The sequence below is a fragment of the Pinus tabuliformis genome, chromosome X (genome assembly GCF_031772625.1).
Source record: "Pinus tabuliformis cultivar Carrire ecotype Pingquan chromosome X, CPIR1, whole genome shotgun sequence".
Classification (NCBI taxonomy): Eukaryota; Viridiplantae; Streptophyta; class Pinopsida; order Pinales; family Pinaceae; genus Pinus; species Pinus tabuliformis.
Genome location: NC_142308.1, coordinates 1,129,986,710 through 1,130,006,803, shown reverse-complemented (window position 1 = coordinate 1,130,006,803; position 20,094 = coordinate 1,129,986,710). Strand labels below are relative to the sequence as shown.

General features: G+C 39.7%; 1 protein-coding gene across 5 annotated transcripts in view; it reads right to left on the bottom strand.

The window, feature by feature from the left end:
* Nucleotides 1–20,094, bottom strand: part of LOC149143811 (Glycosyl hydrolase family 47 protein) — a 425,142-nt gene that overhangs the window by 154,458 nt on the left and 250,590 nt on the right. For all 5 annotated transcript variants that reach the window (XM_089447853.1, XM_089447852.1, XM_089447854.1 and 2 more), the window contains one exon: nucleotides 9,927–9,982. In XM_089447853.1, coding sequence (XP_089303979.1) covers nucleotides 9,927–9,982 — 56 coding nt within the window. The remainder of the gene's footprint in view (nucleotides 1–9,926; nucleotides 9,983–20,094) is intronic.

Below are 20,094 nucleotides of genomic sequence, written 5' to 3'. Positions count from 1 at the left end.
CCGGTCTCTAAGTTGTCTCCCTACAACAAGCTAAGCGGGGTAGACCCTATGGATAAACGGGATGAAGGAGAACCAACTGGGATCAACTGGCTCAAGTGACACAACGAGGCAATCGAAAACTTGATTAAGGCTCAACAAGACTTAAAATTTGATTAAATTTTTAATTGATTAATACCAGTGCCTTATGGAGTCAATGATCCAAATAATTGATTATTTGTTGCTGCTGATGAAAATAATTAACGATTGCTTGAAAATATCTACAAAAATATCTACATGTAACAAGCATTAAACAATTCAAGCAAAATTTCGCAGATACACAATGTCTTAGCAATCAAATTTCAAAAGATACAAATTCATTAATCAACCACGAAATTTAAGTGCTAACCAATTTAGATCCTAGAGTTTAAATTGATTATGCTTAGAAATCCAAAATCTAGGAAATTTACCATCTTCAAGTTGTTAATCCTCAAATATAAGAATTTAAGCACATTTAACTATGACAAATATTAATACCACAAAAAAAAAACCCTTTTCAATATGCTAAGCAAGATTTAATGCAGTAAATGATCAATAAAAGATTTTCAATTTTAAAAGTGACCAAAGCATATCGAACCCGAGAAAAAAAAAATTATTATTATTATTATTTTTTATTTTTTTATATATTTTTTAAATGTTTTAGGATTTTTTGTTTTATATATTTTAAATCAAAATAAAGTAAAAAATGTCAACTAAGAAAATCGAACTTAAAAAAAAAAAAAAAATCTAACCAAAGCAATCACATATTAGACTACCCTAAGTCGTAAATGAAAGTGAAAATGAAATTTCTATGTTGCTAACCCTATGACAAAGATCAAACAAAAGATATCGAAAGCTTTTTGGATGCAGGTCTGCATGAGAACTCGATGGCGGCAGTGTTTGGAGATGAGGATGAACAATGGGAGAGGTTAGGAGCTCGAGCGAGGGGAGTGAGGCGAAGGAGTATGGCTGAGGGTGAGGGTTTGAGAGATGTGATGGAATGAACGCAGGTGTGATGAAATGGCTTCTTGGAGGGAGAAATAATGCAATGTAAGGCAGCGATAGACTGCGTGAGGATGCTGGAGGAGCTTGCTGTGTGGAGATGGACTGGCGGCGAGCCAAAGGCGCAAGTTTGCGAGGGGGAGTCTGGACGCAGGATAGGCAGGGGTTTAGAGATCAGGCAACGATGGTGGATGGGCAGCGGAAGACGCAGAGAGAAGCATAGAAGAAAAATGCATGGAGAAAAAAAAGACTGTCGGTTTGAGGAAACGCAGAGAAGGTGTGGCGGCCAAATGATGCGAGTTGCGATGAGGGGAGGCAGCATAACCCGATAAAATAAAAAATTGTGTGAACTGGACAGTAGCTGTGTGCGAGGAGGAAATAACAATGCGTGAAGGATCAGTGAGGAAAACCGCAGGGATTGACAGCCACAAGCAGCGTATGATGCGTGGACGGGGGAAGAGAAATTCAGATTTGAATGCATGTTGAAGACTACGCGAGATAATGAGGAGGAAGGAAGCTCAGGATTTGCTAGACGGCTGGAGCGATGGGTATGGGAGGGAAGATATATGGCTGCTATGAAGCTGCAATTTTGACTAGCGTTAAGAGCAGAAAACGCAGAGGATATGGCAGCATAGAGAAGTGGCGTTGGAACGAAGAAGAGGGTCTGCGGATGCAAAGATTTTGGCAGGGGTTTGAAAGCAACGTGAGGGTTTTACACAGGCTGCTTAAAAAAAATCGAAAATTTTCCTGTAACAAAAATGAAACCCCAGGAAGCAACAAACAGGTTGCCCAGAAACGTTCAAAATTTTCCAGAAATCTTAATAAAATTTTAAATCGTCCTGCTTCAAATTTGCCTGATGAAAACCCCACAAAAATTTTCTAGATCTGAAATAAATACCCCTGCAAGAGTTGATTCTCAGGCCAGATCTTACACTCAAGGGTCTAGATCTAGCTTCAAGCAAGAATTCCCCTTCAGATCTGCAACCTGTGATAACAAAAACAAAACACCCAGAAACAAAATATACAATGATGAAATTAAAACCCCAAAAAAAACCCAGTTAAATAATTACAGTAATTACAAACTGAAGGCTCTAAGTAGCCAGATCTATCATTATGCCACACATATTTTTTAAAATTTTAAGTTTAAAGTGAGGTGCTTCAGAGAAAACCCTTCATGCATCAACAATGGAAGTTCTAATGACAAGCCTGGGATTCAATCAAGTTGGGCCCTTCAGAAAATGCTAATCGAGAGTTGGTTGGTCCAACTGAAAACTTCCCCAAATGCCCGATGATCTCAAAATCAAGAATTTCCTGCACAACTCAATTCAACCATTAACGTAGAGAGAGAAAACAACAATAAAATTCAGATTCAATGGAGATACCTGCCATTATATTCAGAATTTAAACTACCATTCAAACCCTAGTGATCAAGCAAGATACCTGTGCTTAAACCACTCTTTAGAAAGCTACTATCAATGGTTGAAAAGGAAATCTATGCATGAAAATAAAACATCTTACAGCATTTCCACGAAGAGTAACACCAGCAGAAATTAACCCCAAAGTCTTTCTTTATTGCACATGAAAAAATAATTACAAGAAAGCTTTCACTTAGCACACGACTCCAAGATCGAATGATCTCAACTGAAAACTGACCTCCTATTTAAAGACAAATCTTCCAAGGCTAGTTCGAGTGATCCTTGTCAAAGTGATCTCGACCATTGATGAGGATCAAAATTTCTTTTAATCTCATCCGTTGAAATTTTAAATTATTGAGAAAATTCGAAATTATCAATTAAATGCATTTTAATTAATTCAAAAATTAAATTTTTGAATTAATTTCCTCAAAATTTTTACTTTGACTTAACCCTAGGGACCAAGGGCATAAAATTTTAGCAAAATAATCAATTAACCTTAGTCCCTGGACCTTTTAAAATTTAATTTTTTAAAGGACCCTCGAATTTAGCCTTTGGAAAATTTAAAATTACCTAGGACCTAGGACTTATGAGGGGATAAATTATTTTTCTAACCCTCAAGACATTTTACATCATGATTTTTACTATTTACATTTTTACATCTCAAGGGGGAAAACCCATTTGATATAGACCCTCATAGACTACCTAGTTCTGCGACACAAACATAATCTAGCAGATCAAATAATTTGTAATAAAATAACCTAAACAAATAGTTAGGATTATTCCCAAATCACTTTTACATAGACTCTATCTAACACACTAGGACTCCCCTAATATTCTAATGACAAAATCCATTCCGGCTTTGGGGTAAGGTTGAAGGAAAACTCTGCCGATCATGGATCGATGAGACAAAAAACCTTCCAGAATGTAGATCATCACCAGAAAATTAGGTTTACCCAGGCAATTACATACATGACATAGATCTGCTAAGATTATTTACAATTTACACATGCAGACTGGGTTGACAATATAACATGATCAGGCTGATGATGATAGTCGAACGGCACAGACACAATGATCAAGCGCTATCCCTTTTGCAAAAAACAGGGGTGTATTGCTATGGGTCGTTGACACGTAGTGATCAACACAATCAACATATCAGTGTTGTGGGGGAGCGCCTTCCCCCCCCCCTATCCCGCTCCCAATCCGCGCTCCGGGCGGGAGCGACTCGGGAGCGGGTCGAGAGCACGCTCCCAAAATCGCTCCCAAAAAAGGAGCAATTTCGGGAGCGAGCTCCCTAAAAAAAAAATGCTCCCTACCTTTTCGGGAGCGATTTGCCTTTTTTGCAATTTTTTTTTTGCAATGATGTTCCAAATGCATTTTTTTCGAAGAAACATATAAGTTTTGAGTGGGGCAGCTTAATGATCAAGTCTATGGCCCTAGTATTGATATGCGATTGATGCTAATGTTAAATTCTTAAAGTAAAAGTGACATTCTCCTTAATCTTCATTTTCATCTTTTTACTTAAATTTTTAACATTACCATGAAATGAGTCAGGATGTTTGAGAGTGGTTCCGACCTCATTGGATTTTATATGGAGAAAGTAGAATTTTAGATTTCATTCAAAATCCAGCAGACTTGTCAGTTTTTCAGGATTTCAGGATTGCAATGTTTCCATTGAATTTGGTCATGTATTAGGGTATGGAACTCGTATTTAATCAAGAGCACCAATCCCAATGTGCATTGATGTTAGTGACATTGGTTGTCGAACTCCTCTATCATGACCCTCCTAAAAGTGTACGCATCACTCAAACAAAATCTTGACTTGACATGCTATGCTTTTTCTATCTTATGTTAATGCTTAGAGGGTGATATTAATGACAAAGATCCCTACATAGATATAAAGGTAATGACAAAGATACCTCTAGATATTAATGCTTAGAGGGTGATATTAATGACAAAGATCCTGATTTTCCAACAAGACTAAAAAATTAGACATTTCTCATGGTGGCAAGAGGCCCAAGCATAAGCAATAGATAATAAATTTACTTGTCTTTTCTAGTTTCTAGTAGTTTTTATAACTATTGACTCTTTCATATTTATTATAATATTTTTTTAAACAATATATGGCAATTTAAGTTTGAAGTTGGCAATTATAACTCATTAGTAATGAATTATGAATATGATGCTTCATGAAAGTTGAAAGTTGTTTCATTTCATTTTATAACATTTCATTTCATGTTAGATATTATTTGTTGTAATGGTTACACTTAGCTTACAAGTACAACTTTGGTGATCAATGATGATAAATGTTATATATTGAATTTTGAAAGCTTGAAACTTTAAGATTGATGAATCATGACACTCAATATGTTGTATGTTACTATGTTACTAACTCGTGGACGTGGTTGATGAAGATTATAACTTCTAGATGATTGTTGTTATATGGTTCAATCTATGTTTTTTTATGTTTTTTATATCTAAGTCATCATTCTACATGTTTTTGTTGACATATATGTATCAAAATATAAAAATATATATATATTGTATAAAAAACGCTCTGGGATTCGCTCCCAAACCGGGAGCTTCTGAAAATGTCGCTCCCGCACCCGTTTTCACTCCCGCTCCCAAGTAACACTGCAACAGATCGACTCTAATAACATTGGGTCTAACCAGGGCCATTGCACACAGAAAAGAATACAAGGGACATGGAAAGTAAATTTTATCCCACAAAACATGTGGGATAGTGGAGATCTCAGATTGCCAGAATATTAGCTTTCTTTTCCAAACATTGGTCGCACGGTGCACCAATACTACTCTATGGAAGTGAGATAAGTGTTGCGGGGAAGAGCAGCCCCCTTCGCTCCCACCCCCAAAGCACACTCCAGATGGAAACGCTCAAGGAGTGACCCCAAAAGTGCACACCCAAATCACTCCCATTTGGGAGCGATTTTCGGGATCGCACTCCCGCAAGAAAAAATCATTCCCTAGCTTTTCTTTGCAAAAAAGAATTGCAAAGACATTCCAAATGCAATTTTTTTCAAAGAAACAATAATTTTTGAGTGGGGCAGCCTAATATGCAAGCCTATGGCCCTAGTATTGATTTGCAATTCATGGTAATGTTAAATTCTTAAAGTAAAAGTGAGATTCTCTATTATCTTTCATTTTCATCCTTTTACTTAAATTTTAACATCACCATAAAATGACTCGGGATGTTTGAGAGTGGTTCCGACCTCATTGGATTTCATATGGAGAAAGTAGAATTTTGGATCTCACCCAAAATCTAGCCGACTTATTAGTTTTTCAGGATTTCAGGATTGGGGGGAATGCAATGTTTCCATTGGATTTTGTCAAGTACTAAGGTATGGAACTCATATTTAATCAAGAGCACCAAGCCCTCTATGTACCTTGGAGTTAGTGACATTGGTGGTCAAACTCCTCTATCGTGACCCTACTAAAAATGTACCCATCACTCAAATAAAATTTTGACTTGACATGCTATGTTTTTTCTATCTTATGTTAATACTAAGAGGGTGATATTATTGACAAAGATCCCAAGATAGGCAATGATTTTGATGATACGTAGGTATTTGTTGTAGCATAATTTTTTTGGATGTTAGAGGCCATCTAGAGCCTGTTTGTTGATGTATTGTCGGTTCAAAGATAGATTGCACTCTATGTTATTTTGGTTATGTGCACCCTTACATTCTATATAAATGAGAACTCGTAATTTGTGGACTTGTGGTTGATGAAGATTATAACTATTAGATGATTGATGTTATATGGTTTAATACATGTTTTTATGTTTTTTATGACTAAGTCATCATTCTACATGCTTTTGTTGATATTTATACATCAAAATATATAAAATTATATATTATATAAAATTTTCTCATGATTCGCTCCCAACCCGTAAGCTTCTGAAAATTGTCGCTCCCCGCTCCTGTTTCCGTCCCCACTTCCAAGCAGCCTAGAGTGAGATATGGGGACCTAGTATCTCCAAGACTTTGATATGCACAACTAGAAAGAGTACGTAAACACAGAGATAATTATTTCAAGAGAATAAAGAGCTCTAGCCATAAGAGATTATTCTAGCATACACAATGCTCTACCCACTAGAATGGAAGCGCAAAGAAGGCTGACTCTATACTGGCAAAGAATAGCAAAAAAGGAAGAGGAGAGACTGCCTACTTAGGTCAGTAAAGATATATTGACAAGGAAGGGAACATGGAAATTACAAGACAAAAAACAGTCGAACACTGGGACATAGTAGGAGAGGACTACCCCAAAGAAAAGAAAAAACTAAAAGCTAGGAAGGCACATTTAGCACATTTATAGGGAGGGTAAGTGGAAGTAGGAAGAGAAAAGGAAACAACAGTACCATGTAGAGAAGTTCAAATCTAGATGTGAAATAAAATTAAAAGAGCAGTTGACAGTTAACATGCAAAGTAGAAAGAGAAAAGGAAACAACAGTACCATATAGAGAAGTTCAATTCTAGATGCAAAATAATATTAAAAGAGCACTTGACAGTTAACATGCCTTGGAAGGACAAACAAACTTTGGCTCAGATAAGAACAAGGTAATATCAATTCAGGTGAAAACAAGGAGATGATAGAAACCTAAAAAAGATTGGGAACACTGGATACATTAATAAGAGTTCAAGACAAAGAAGCATTACTTCATCCATTACGGAGGACACAACCACATCCGAGAGGGTCGATTCTAAGAATGTCATCAAGACAAAAGTAATTCAAAGTACTCAATTGAAGAAAATTGGGAAGAGGGTCAGCAATATGATGAACCACAGGAGCAAGTTCCTAAGATCAGTATCTCCATAAGGGGTGCATGGATGAGTGACCCTCCGACATGGAGTGGGCCCTGAGAGTTTTCCCCCACATACTTATTTCCTCCATGTTCTTGTTATCTTTACTCGAATGCACTCCCTTCGTTTATAGCTAAACATTTTATTTTGAAAAGCTTGACATGATGATGATATAATCTTCATCCCATTTGCTATTTAGTTGCTTCAACATGAAATAAAAAATCTATTCTATTCTATTCCCTGAGATGTAACCGTTAACCACCATATCCCAGCATCTCACAAACCTATTCCACAAACTTAATTTCCACCCTAGAACAACACTAATATGTCACCATGGTATTCACACTATGTCATATCCATAAATCCATGTATTCAACAATAATAATGGCATTAAATCAGACCATCGATAACAGAGATGGTAATGATTCTTCAGATATTTAAGAGAAGTAGCAAGTTCCTACGGTAAGGAAACTATACCAGTGTTTGATAGATGCATTCATGGCACTGCATTCCACTCTATTGAGTTGAAATATACGAATGGGAATACAGATCACCAAATGGTCATTTTGAATATTCAGAACTGAGGTGGAATGTGCCATGATGTTGATCGTGGAAGAAATCAGTCCATGAAACCAGAATTTAGATTCAGCCAATTATCAACCACATACTACTCGGCCCAAACTAACTGTGTACTTGGCCCAAAATCCTCTAAACAATCACCCTCGTACTTGGCCCATATCAGCCTTAAACTTTGTCTCAAATCAGCTGGAAAAGACATACTGTGATTGCCCGAAACAGAGGTTAAGATAAGCCTCCATCCCATGGATAACATCAGCAATTAACGGGTTGAAGTAATGCAAGCTGCTCACATAAAAATAATCTACATAATTCATCGTGCAGGCTGAAGTGATGGATGAACCATAGCAGACACGGGAAGTAGGCCACCTAAATCTAACAACTGCAGAACTGGCTTACCTTAAACCTTGTTGGGACTCTTCAATTATTCCTTGGAACAAATCCAGGTCACTCCTAATCCAAGGAGAAAGACAAGCTTCCACTGAGAATAGTTAATGGCCTTCATAGAATCATGTGAATGCCATGGACTACCTTGGCCACCTACATCTAACAATAGAACTGTACTTTAAACCTTGCTGACACTCCTCAAATTATTCCTTGGACAAATGCAGATCACTCCTAATCCAAGGAGAAAGGCAAGCTTCAGTGAGAACAGTGAATGGCCTTCAAAGATTCATGTGAATGCCATGGACTACCTCCATTGAAGATGAGAGTGCTCTGTGAGAAAGGAGAATACCCCCATCCAAATAATTGGATAGTCAAATCTGCAAGTTATCCACGCAAGAACAATTTCATGCTAAGTTCTCCCCTTCATTATGGTGATCATCTTCAATGGCCTTGGGTACAGTGAATGGCCTTCATAGAAACCTGTGAATCTCATGGACCACCTCCATTAAGATGACAGTGTTCCCTGAGAGAGGAGAATACTCCCATCCAAAGAAATGGTTGGCCTAATCATCAACTTATACATGCAAAAAGAATCTCATGCCAAGTTCTCCCCTTAAATATGGCAGTCATTTTGAAAGGCTTTGGGTATAGTTCCTCAATGATCCTTTAATCCTCCAATCCATGTATCTTACTTCTTTGTAAGGGGTGACCTATCATTTCATTGCTATTAAATATCCCGTGTATAAGCAGCACAGGGACAATACCATGTAGGAAGCCTTAAAATTTCTCCTTGTTACACTTAAGAATTTTCCTTTGTTGAGCTTGTCAAAGTTGGCTTCCTTGGTCTTTCTTAGCACAAGCGTTAGCTCTCTTTCTCCAGAATCCAGGCTGTGTTTGCATGCTTTTCTGAAAATTAAACTTCATTTGTGAACTTAAAATACCATGTGCATTAATAGTGTTCAGAAAGAGTCGTTTTTTAATATTAAAGGGTGTAACACCTTCATACCACCAACCCCATACAGCCACAGCTTCCCTTGTGTTCTTGTTATAATTCAAATGTTAATGCTTAATAACACATTAAGATAGCCCAGTTGGCTAGCTCAAGTGGTTGAGTGCTTTGAGCTTCATGCAGGTCTCAGGGTCAACCCCCCAGGCTGGCTGCCTCTGTTGCCTGCCTCACTCAATATTCCTACCAGGTCAGGAACAATAGTCAGGGCCAAAGGGTTTACACTAGGTACCATCTTTGAAATGCAGATAAGTGCCTAGGAGATAAAAATAAAAATAAATAATAAATAATACATTCAGGTATAGCAGCTTCCATGTTGTGGAGCTGTAAATGCTAATATGAATATTGCCACTCAAGATGATGATGCTCTAACATTGAATATTGCATCCCTGAAGCCAATACCACGGTAGATCTAGAAAGATGATTTCTTATGCAAATTTAGTTCCATTTGGATAAGTGAATTCTTTCAAACAGTATACATATATAATAGTTAGTGCTAATAAACCATTCTATCCATTTGACAGGAGCTATCACTCTATCTTATCGTATTGTATCAGAGTAGGCTTTTACTGGTACAGTTCTGTAAATGGAGTCAGAAAGTTGCATTTTTAAAACCAGATAATTTTGCAACTCCATTTTCAGATTAGCACAAGTTGAAAATTATAAAATGGTTACAATTAGATTTCTACATTTCTTTAATCATACCTTGCTTTCATTTTCATCGACACCATATAGTAGATTCACCGAACCATAGGGGATCCCTGCAGCAAACAAAAGATAGAACTGTGAACCTCTAATTAGTTAGTTCACTTAACTAATGTTCAAGACAAACAAGGTAGAATAACTTCAACTACATTCACGAAAAGAGTTGTAAAATGGTATAATAATTAATAAACGCATAAAGAATGAACTTGCCCAAAATGCATAAACAACACTACAACTAGAAACAAATTAAAATTACAGAGTGTAATGACCCACTTATAGTAAATTAATATTTATGAAATTAAATAAAATTAATTAAATTATAAATTATAAATTAAATAAATTAAAATTAAATCATTAAAATAAATAAATAAACTTTATTTCAAATTAAGATATGCAAATAAAATAAAATCAGATTTTGTTTATAAAAATCGACACGTATCATAATTTAGACACGGTGATGGAGGATGTCGGTAAATGGAAACTTATAAGAAGGAAGGGACGGTTGGAGGCAGGGGGGAGAAAAACAGGAGAAAAGCTTATACACAGAGTTTGTTTATCATCAGGAATAGTTGGGCCTTGCTTGTTCTGAGGTTTCTGGGCACGAGGGAACAATCTGCTTCAACTGAGAAGTTTACTAGACTGAGTAGCGAGGTTCCGCTCAGTTTAGCTGGGTGGTTTCGGTCTTTTGGTAACCGAAACAGGTGTAGTTTGAGGCATCATCGACTGTAGGATTACAGGTAAGTACTTTCATTGGTTCTGTCAATTAAATTTATAAAATTCAAGAATTTTCACAGGATTATGATGTGTAATTTTAGAAGCCTTTATTGTCTCTGCAACGGCTATAATATTCTGTTATTTCATATTCTGTTCATAGGGAATAGTTGTTTAAATTATTCACAATTCTTAAAAAGAGAGTCTTTAAACATAACAACAAGCTTGCACATAACACAAGAGATGACCTTGGAGAAACCTTACCAGGGAAACCAGCCTTCAAAGATATCTTTTATTCTCCCTTGGCCCCTTGGGGCATCTTACAATGAAGTACCAAGTCCTTAAAATGGACTGCATCCTAAGTAACAGGACACTCCCTTATGAACCTCAATGACCGTATCCAACATGTTGGACACAGACACAATTGGACATGTGTCTGGCATGTGCCCTGTGCATAGTACACAGGCCAAATATGTGTCCAACACATGCCCTAATTGTATCTTGATTTCACATACGACATATGCCAAACACATGTCCGACACGAGGTCTAATTGTGTTCGAATTTTAGGACACATATCCTTCAAAAAAGTGACCCACAGCCACTAAAAAGGTGACCCAAACCTCCTTTTTCACATTTTCTCATGCAGGTTGGAGCTCTGAGGTGTTATGGCGTGCAGCTGAATGGAAAATTGCAGATTTGAAGGAATTCCAAGTACTTAGTAAGGTGGATTTTTCCACCAGAATTCTTGTTTTCTCCTACAGCACTGTTTTTCCCCCTCATTCCATAGAAATCATGGTTCAATCAGCAAAGGCATCTAGCAAAAGCTATGTTGCAGGAAACCCCAGATTTAGTGGCATACCAGTACCTGAGACGGCCCGAAACACCGAAACTTGATTGAAATGTCGCCGAGACACCACTGGTCGTACCGTACAGCATTTCGCTATATCGAAATGCTAGACGGTATGGCCGGCGGTGTTTTGGCCACAACAGGCCGAATTTTGGCGGAAAAAAAAATAGAAAGTTTTTTGGGCCTTTTTCAGTCATCTCAATGAGTGGAAACAGGGCGTGGGCCCCATCTAACACCAAAACACACTAATAAACTAATTTTTGTGGCTGTTAGCTAAATTTAATTAAAAAAAATTACAAATGGAATTCTCTAGAAGATGAGAAGAATATAATTCTCTAGAAACCCTATGAGTCTCTTCTTTTCTTTAAAAATGCACTTCATTTGCTCATTTCTCACATTGTTTTGCAAGAAGAGCTTCCTATAGCAGCAGCAAGGAGTTTATTTGTGTTTTGGAGCGTGGGCAGCAGCTAGTTGGGTGAGCTTTCATTTCGTAATTTTACATCATTCATGGCTTCTCACAGCACTGTTTCAAGTGCCCCTAAATTGGGTGAGTTTTTCATTTTGTATTATTGTAATTTTACAGCAATCATGGCTTCTCAAAGTTGTGTTTCAACTGCCCCTAAATCCACTCAAGCAAGCAAGCAGCAAAAATATTATCCTCTATGGAAGTATGTTACCAAAGTGAGGCAGATGGGTTCCGGTGGTACATGGAAGTGCAATTTATGCAAAAATGAAAAGACCTTCAAGGGCTCTTACACAAGAGTGAAGGCTCACATTTTGCATGAAGAGATAAAGGGTATTGATGTGTGTGCACATACCAAAAATGCAGAGGTGAGGGCTAAACTCAAGAAAGAGAGCGATGATGCTCAAAGGTCGAAGGATCAAAGAAGAAAAATCGGCATGGGCACTACCAATCCTCGCATGTCTGATAGCGTTGAGCCAGGGATTATTCAGGAAACAAGAAAAAGGAGGGCACCAGAAGTAGAAGCAAAGTCATTAAAGCCATCAACTCCAATTCAAGACAGCAAATTGGTGAAAATGCTTGATAGTCAAGGGAGAGAAGAAGTTGACTCAAGAGGGGCAAGGGCCATCTTTGGTTGTGGCATCTCCTTTAATGTGGTTTGATCCCCATATTGTCAGGATTTGGTGAGAGTGATTAACGAAGCTCCTCACGGTGTAGTACAAGGGTTTCTATTATCTCATATCGCTGGACTGATACAAGACGTAGGCCTTTGATTAATATCATTGCATCATCACCAAAAGGAGCCATGTTCATCAAAGCAAAAGATTGTCCGGGTGAGATAAAGGATAGTAAGTTCATTGTTGATATTTTAATTTCTGCTATTGAACAAATAGGGTCAGAAAATGTGGTGCAAGTTATCACAGATAATGCACCTTTTTGCAAAGTTGCATGCTTGATTGTTGAGAGTAGATACAATCACATATTTTGGACTCCTTGCATTGTCCACAATTTGAATTTGATTTTAGAAGAAATTGAGGAAAAAACAGAATGGATTAAGGAGGTCACAGGGCAGGCTAGGGAGATTATAAAATTCATCACCAAACACCACCAATCTCAAGCAATATATCGAGAATACTCCGAATTGGAGTTGTTTAAAGTTGTTGAGACATGGTATGTGTTGAAGTTTCTAATTTTACTTAGTTAGAAACCCTCCATGCACTTTATCTGATTTATTCCTACCCACTTGTTATTTTACTTAACAAGTTATTTACAATGTAAATGCTGAAAATAAACACCAGTGCATGCTCAACATATTACAGATCAGCAACTAAAAGAAATAGAAACAAACACGCCATATGACACCATTATTTTTGGACTAATGTCCCCGGAAAAACCCAATGTGGGAAAACCAGTGCAGCTATCTGATGGTTTTCTTATTAAGCAATATCAGAGTACAATCTAGGTGCCGAAATTGGCCTACCCAATAGAGAATTTCCTTGACAGTAATACCTCATAGTTTGAGAGAAATCTCCTGGTTGAAACCCCAAAAAACCCTCTCGACAGCTCCTCAACACAAAACTGCTCCTACAACCCTAGCATCTGCCTAATCTGGACTGCGTCAGCCCATCTCTGTCTCACGTTGGCCCTGCGTCAGCCTTTCTTGGCCTGCGCCAGCCCCAGGAGGCCCTGCGTCAACTCTGGGAGCCTCTGCGTTAGCTACGCTGGCCCCTCTAGTGCTCTGCACAGCACTTGGCTGCCTCTGCATGGCCCTACGTGAGCCTTTGCTGCCTTTGCGTCACCCTCCTTGGCTGCTGCGTTGCTCTCCTGGCACAATCTCTGCCTTCTCTATTCCTCTGTACTCAATGCCCCTCAACTACTCTCCCGATCACTGATTCTATCTCTCTTAGCAAACCCCACTCTAGAGAATAGAATGACTGATCATTTGGGGTGATCTCCAAGTGCCCCTCAAGCTTCCTCTTATACTTTTCCTGATGACATCTCAACCGTCGAGATTAAGTCCCTAATCAACGGCTAAAATTAGATCTGGCTTGATCCATGTCTTTTGGACCATTCTAACACAGATTCATATTAATACACATTAATATTTTATTTTCCCTAAGTTTAGACTTAGGGACTCCATTAAAAATATTAATTATTTTAATATCTCCTGATCTATTTAGAATCTGCCCAAACCCTTTTGGGGTATTGGAGATCTCATGTTCCCCAACCTCTCCACCAAATTTCATGCCTAGAGCACATCCGATGCTACCCCAAATCAACAGTCCCTCTTAGCGAGGATTATGCTCTAGCAATACTCCTCACTGAGTATTACATTGATCATCTGGCATCAGTACCTGTGCTAATGCTAGGCCTTCCTGCCCAACATCCTCTGCACTGCTGCCTCCTGTACTGCTGCCCATGGTTCTACCACTGCCACTGTTGCATCCATACAACAGCTCCCTCTGCATCCGTGCTGCTGCTAGTCCTTTCTCCCAGCGTTGCATCCGCACCGCACCTCCTCTCATCATGTTGCATCGTGCTACCCACTGCTGCACTGCAACTCAGTTACTGAGAAGTAAGTAACTAAACTCCCAACTGACCTCCCTGTTGGGCTAGAAACACCCACTGATGCTGAAGCTCCCTCTGCTGTTGACAAGTGCTCCCTCTCTCTGACCTCTGCGCTACTGCAACAACTTGTTGCATCTTGCACTGTTGCACACCTCACTTTGCCTTCCTACATTGGTGCAACACTCCTGTGCCTCTCGCACTGCTGCAACCTCCTAGCTTTGCGTTGTCTTAGGACTCTTGCACTGTAGCTCTCTCTGCCGCTCCATTTGCATCCGCCTCTACCCACTTAGCTAGTCCTGCTACACCTCGTCGGGGCTCCCGTAGCAAGGTCTAATCCAAGAGGCTAGGTGCCTCGAGGATCCTGGCCCTCATCGCCTGTAGTCCACCTGACTACAGCTCGATGTCTCCCCACTTCCACTCAAGTGGCGTGTGTGCACTCATGGCACAATCATCGTCTGTCAAAACTTCCTTCTCTTCCCGTGCTAGCGCTGCCTTAGTCTTGAAAGACTCTCCCTTACTCTTCTTCCTTGGGCACTGGGTCGCATAGTGACCCATCTCCCCACAGTGGAAGCACTTGATCTTGGAGAGATCGTTCTTCTTCTGCTTCTCCTGCTTTCCCTCAGATGCTAGGCCCACATTCTCCTCCTCCTGCTTGGCCTTGATCCCTTTGCTGCTGCTACCTGTCTTTGACTGTCATTTGATCTCTTCCTAGCGAAGCGCTGCCCACATCTCATCCCAAGGTAGGAGAGTCCCTCTACCCAGGATGCTCTGAACAAACACTTCCCACTCTTCTGAGATAGAATTCAGGGTTGTCCTCACCATAAGCTCCCGATCTAGTGTCGCCCCTACAGCAACTGATCTCAGATCTCATTCAGTCCTCCGAGGAAGGAGTCAATCGTTTGACCCTTCTTCATCTGATACGACCTCATCTGGTTCTCGAGCAGCTTTCTTCTCTGCACAAAAGTATGCTGGTACAGGTTCTTGAGAGCCTCCCACATCTCAACAGTCGTTTCCTTCTCAGTTATATGTGGTACCACATGATCCTTGACCCTGTCAAGGATAATGCACTTGGCCCTCGCCATTGTCTCCTTGTACTTGTCATTATCATTGGGGTCGACTAGGATAGCTATAATCTTCAAGGCGAAGTTCTTGACACGATTCCTGTCAAGCACTAATAAGATTCTAGCATTCCAGACTGCGAAGTTTGATGCTCCGTCCAGTCTATCCTAGTCTCTTACCCTGTGTAGTGCCATGACGCTCTTCTACTTCCCTCCTGGAAGTTCTCCATTCGACTCCTCTAAGTCTCTACTTCTCGTCTAGAAGTTCTCTTCTGGACTCCCTCTGAGTCCTGATTTCCCTCCTGGAAATCCTTCTGCCGCTTGACGAGATGCCCCTACTCTGATCGTCTCGTGTAACTGCACTGCTAATCTAGGTTCCTCGGCTAGAAACCCTCAGTAACAAATCCTCTGGCCATGCTCTGTCAGGTACTGTTCTGACCATAGTACCTCACCAGCTCCACTCTGCAATATTCCTGCAGCCTTCTAGTCCCAAGCAACTGCCTCTTTGTGAACTGCGTCAACCCTTCTCTGCCTCACGCTGGCTCTGCATCACCCTGGATGGGTCTGCGTCAGCCCTGGGATGCCCTGTGTCAGCCCTTTGGCCCTCTGCATCAACAACGCTGGCCTCTCTGAGGCTTTGCGCAGTTCCCAGCTTCTTCTTCATGGCTCTGGCTGGCTCTGCGTCACACTTCCTTGGCTTCTGCGCTGCTAGAAACAACTTTTGTCACCTAGGGACAGTTGTTTTCTGTTATTATTGCTCCGCTCAGCTGATGTCTCTTAGTCCTCCTGTGATCTGCAATCACGCTCTGATACCATGTTGAAGTTTCTAATTTTACTTAGAAACCCTCCATGCACTTTATCTAATTTATTCCTACCCAATTGTTATTTTACTTAACAAGTTATTTACAATGTAAATACTGAAAATAAACACCAGTGCATGCTCAACATATTACAGATCATCAACTAAAAGAAACAGAAACAAACACGCCATACGACACAATTATTTTTGGACTAATGTCCCCGAAAAAACCCAATGCGAGAAAATTGGTGCAGTTATCTGAGGATTTTCTTATTAAGCAATATCAGAGTACAATCTAGGTGCCGAAACTGGCCTACCCAACAAGAATTTCCTTGGCAGTAATACCTCTAAGTTTCTGAAAAATCTCCTGGCTGAAACCCCGGAAAACCCTTCCAGCAGCTCCTCAGCACAAAATTCTCCTGCAACCCTAGCGTCTACCCAATCTGGACTGCGTTAGCCCCTCCCTGTCTCACACTGGCCCTGCGTCAACCTTCCTTGGCCTGCGTTAGCCCCAGAAGGCCCTGCGTTAGCTCTGGGAACCTCTGCGTCAGCTACGCTGGCCCCTCTGGTGCTCTGCACAGCACTTGGCTGCCTCTATGTGGCCCTGCGTGAGCCTTCGCTGGCTCTATGTCACCCTCCTTGGCTGTTGCGCTACTCTCCCGGCACAATCTCTGCCTTCTCTGTTCCTCTGTACTTAATGCCCCTCAGCTTCTCTGCCAATCACTGATTCTATCTCTCTTAACAAACCTCGCTCTAGAGAATAGAATGACTGATCATCTGGTGTGATCTCCAAGTGACCCTCAAGCCTCCTCTTATAATTTTTCTGTTGACATCTCAACGGTCGAGATTAAGTCCCTAATCAACAGCTAAGATTACATCTGGCTTGATCCATGTCTTTTGGACCATTCTAACATAGATTCATATTAATACACATTAATATTTTATTTTTCCTAAGTTTAGACTTAGGGACTCCATTAAAAATATTAATTATTTTATTATCTCCTGATCTGTTTAGAATTTGCCCAAACCCTTTATGGGTATTGGAGATCTCATCTGCCCCAACCTCTCCACCAAATTTCGTGGCTAGAGCACATCCGATGCTACCCAAAATCAACAATATGCCTCAAACTTCATCATGTTGCATTGCCTTGTTGATGTTATAAATGCATTAATGAGTATGGTAGTGGGTCCAACTTGGGCTGAGTGGAGATAGGCAGATTCAGAGAAGGGAAGTATGGTGAGGAGGGTGTTGGTTGATGAAGATTGGTGGAGCAAGATTAATTTCTTGCTCAAGTTCACATCACCTGCATTTGATCTTATTTGAGTTGCAAACACAATGAAACCTTTCTTAGGAGAGGTTTATGATGGCATGGATACCATGGTTGAAAAAACAATGGAAAATATTACACAAGAGGCTCCCACTCTTCTTTATGTCGATTTTGATTTTGTTGAACAAGTGAGGTCCATTATTGTTACCAGGTGGAATGGCTTCAACACTCCATTGCACACTTTGGCACATGCTCTGAATCCAATTTTTTTTTATGAAGAATTCAATGCTGAAAGCAATTGGAAGAGGAAGTCTCCACATAAGGACAAGGGGGTGGCCAATGGAGTAATGAAATCCTTTCAGAGGATATTTCCAGCTTCTTTACAAACTAATGTAAGGCAACAATTTCCCTGTTTTGATGCTGGATTAGAGGATTTTGCAAACATATCAGCTTTGGATGAGAGGCGGACCATGGACCCAGTAAGTGGTGGACTTGTCATGGGGCAAGTGGTGTTCATTTGCAAAGTCTTGCCACTCGTATTCTATCACAAGTGGCAAGCTCTTCATCAGCAAAACGGAATTGAAGCACCTACAGTTTCATTCACAATGTGAAGCGCAACAGGTTGGGATATCAAAAGGCAGAGGACCTTGTATATGTGCATTCAAACCTACGCCTTGTGTCTCATAGGGGTGAAGAATATACAAGTGGACCTCATAAAGAAAGGGATGTGGATGCAGAATGTCCAGATTTAAAGCTCTCTCTTTCTGCTCTTGATATTTGTGCCAATTGTGATGCAAGTGCAACTGGAAGCACTAGTAGAGTTAACGTTTCTACTAAACAAGCATCCTGTTCTATCTTCGCTGATGAGGATGAGGATTTTTACTAGTAATGATATGTTGATGTAGCCATGATTGTCTTTAGTTCATGTTTTATTTCAGTTTTAGCACATATAGCCTCACATATAAAGGCTAATTTTGGAGTCTTGGATCTAAAGCCTCATCTATAAAGGTTAATTTTGGATATTTGCATTATGTAATCATCTGTTGGAGTTAATATAAATTTGGGTTTCCTTCTAAAATGTCATTTATATGTCTCATTCTTTCTTTTCTTGCAAAATAATGTGCTATAATTTATTTAATATTGACTATTTATAATATATATATATGACATTTCGGTCGCGTTTCCATTTTCTAGGGGTCGTGTTTCGGGTCGTCCCCATATCTGAAACTTCTAGACATTTCAGCATTTCGTGCAACTTAGGGGAAAAGCCAAAGTGTTGAAAATTGTAGCGAGTGGGAGGTCTTCTCTGGCTTGTGCCTTAGCCAGAAAGGCCACGAGTTGTCTCTATTTGACCATGGAGTGAGTTCATGGAGATGGTGAGGTTATTTCCAATTTGTAGGGATAACTTCATGAGTTCATGCGTAGTGTTGGAGGATCAGTTACGTGGTCCCTTCTTCAATTAACTACAAGATCGAGTGGCAGTTATGAGTTCAGTTCATGATGAGTTGGAACTTCAGTCTTTGATTGAAGGAAGGACGAGTTATAGCTCCTGTGATGATTGGAGAGAGAACCAATTCGACTCAGTTAACTAGTCAATCACAACTATTGTTCTAAATTTGTACTTGCCTAATTTAGCATGGATTGAATCTATAAAAGAAGGCCGAATGAACAAATTTTATTCATTGTTGAGTCACAAGTTTGTGTGAGATCTCTTTGCTTGTGGTGTGCATATCATTGAGCTAGTGCGCACGTTTTTAGGAGTTTTCTTGTGCTAAATAATAGGTCAGAATTGTGCTACGAAATAGGAGGCAATTTTGCACTAGGATTTAGGAGTTGCATCCTAAAGAATAGGAGGCCTTCTACGCTATGAAATAAGAGGCCTAGTGCTAAAGGATTCGAGCCAAGCAAAACACAAGAAAGGAGCAGGGTCAGGGGATTGCAGAGTAGAGTCAGCGTTCTATAGAAGGAGAACAAGTGTGTTCTCAAGAAGACAGATTACCTTGTAATCGATCTATTTGCTCAATCAATAAAATACCACAACAAAGAAGGCAGGTTTTCCATTTTGGGTTTCCTGGGTAAACAAGCATGACAATTTGTGTGATTGTGTTTTTATTTGTGTTTATATTCCGTTGCATATCAGTTAAGAAATTTCGTATCTTGGTGAAAGTGAATTTGGTTTCAATTTTTAGTTGCCTAGTTTTCAATAATTCAGTAAGTAGTTGCAGAGTTTCATGGAAATTTAACATGGTATCAGAGCATAAAGGCCAGCACCAAGTTGATCAATTAGTGAAGAGTGCAAATCAGTCAGGAAGGCTTGCGCTAGAGTTTTTTGGAGAGCAATTCTTTGGATAAGCGGGATGGCGTTCCAAGCACTGAGAAGATCATAGTTTAAAGGGAGCCTCTAACTTTTGCTCATTGAATGAGCAGATATCAGTGGCGTTGGAAGATAATGG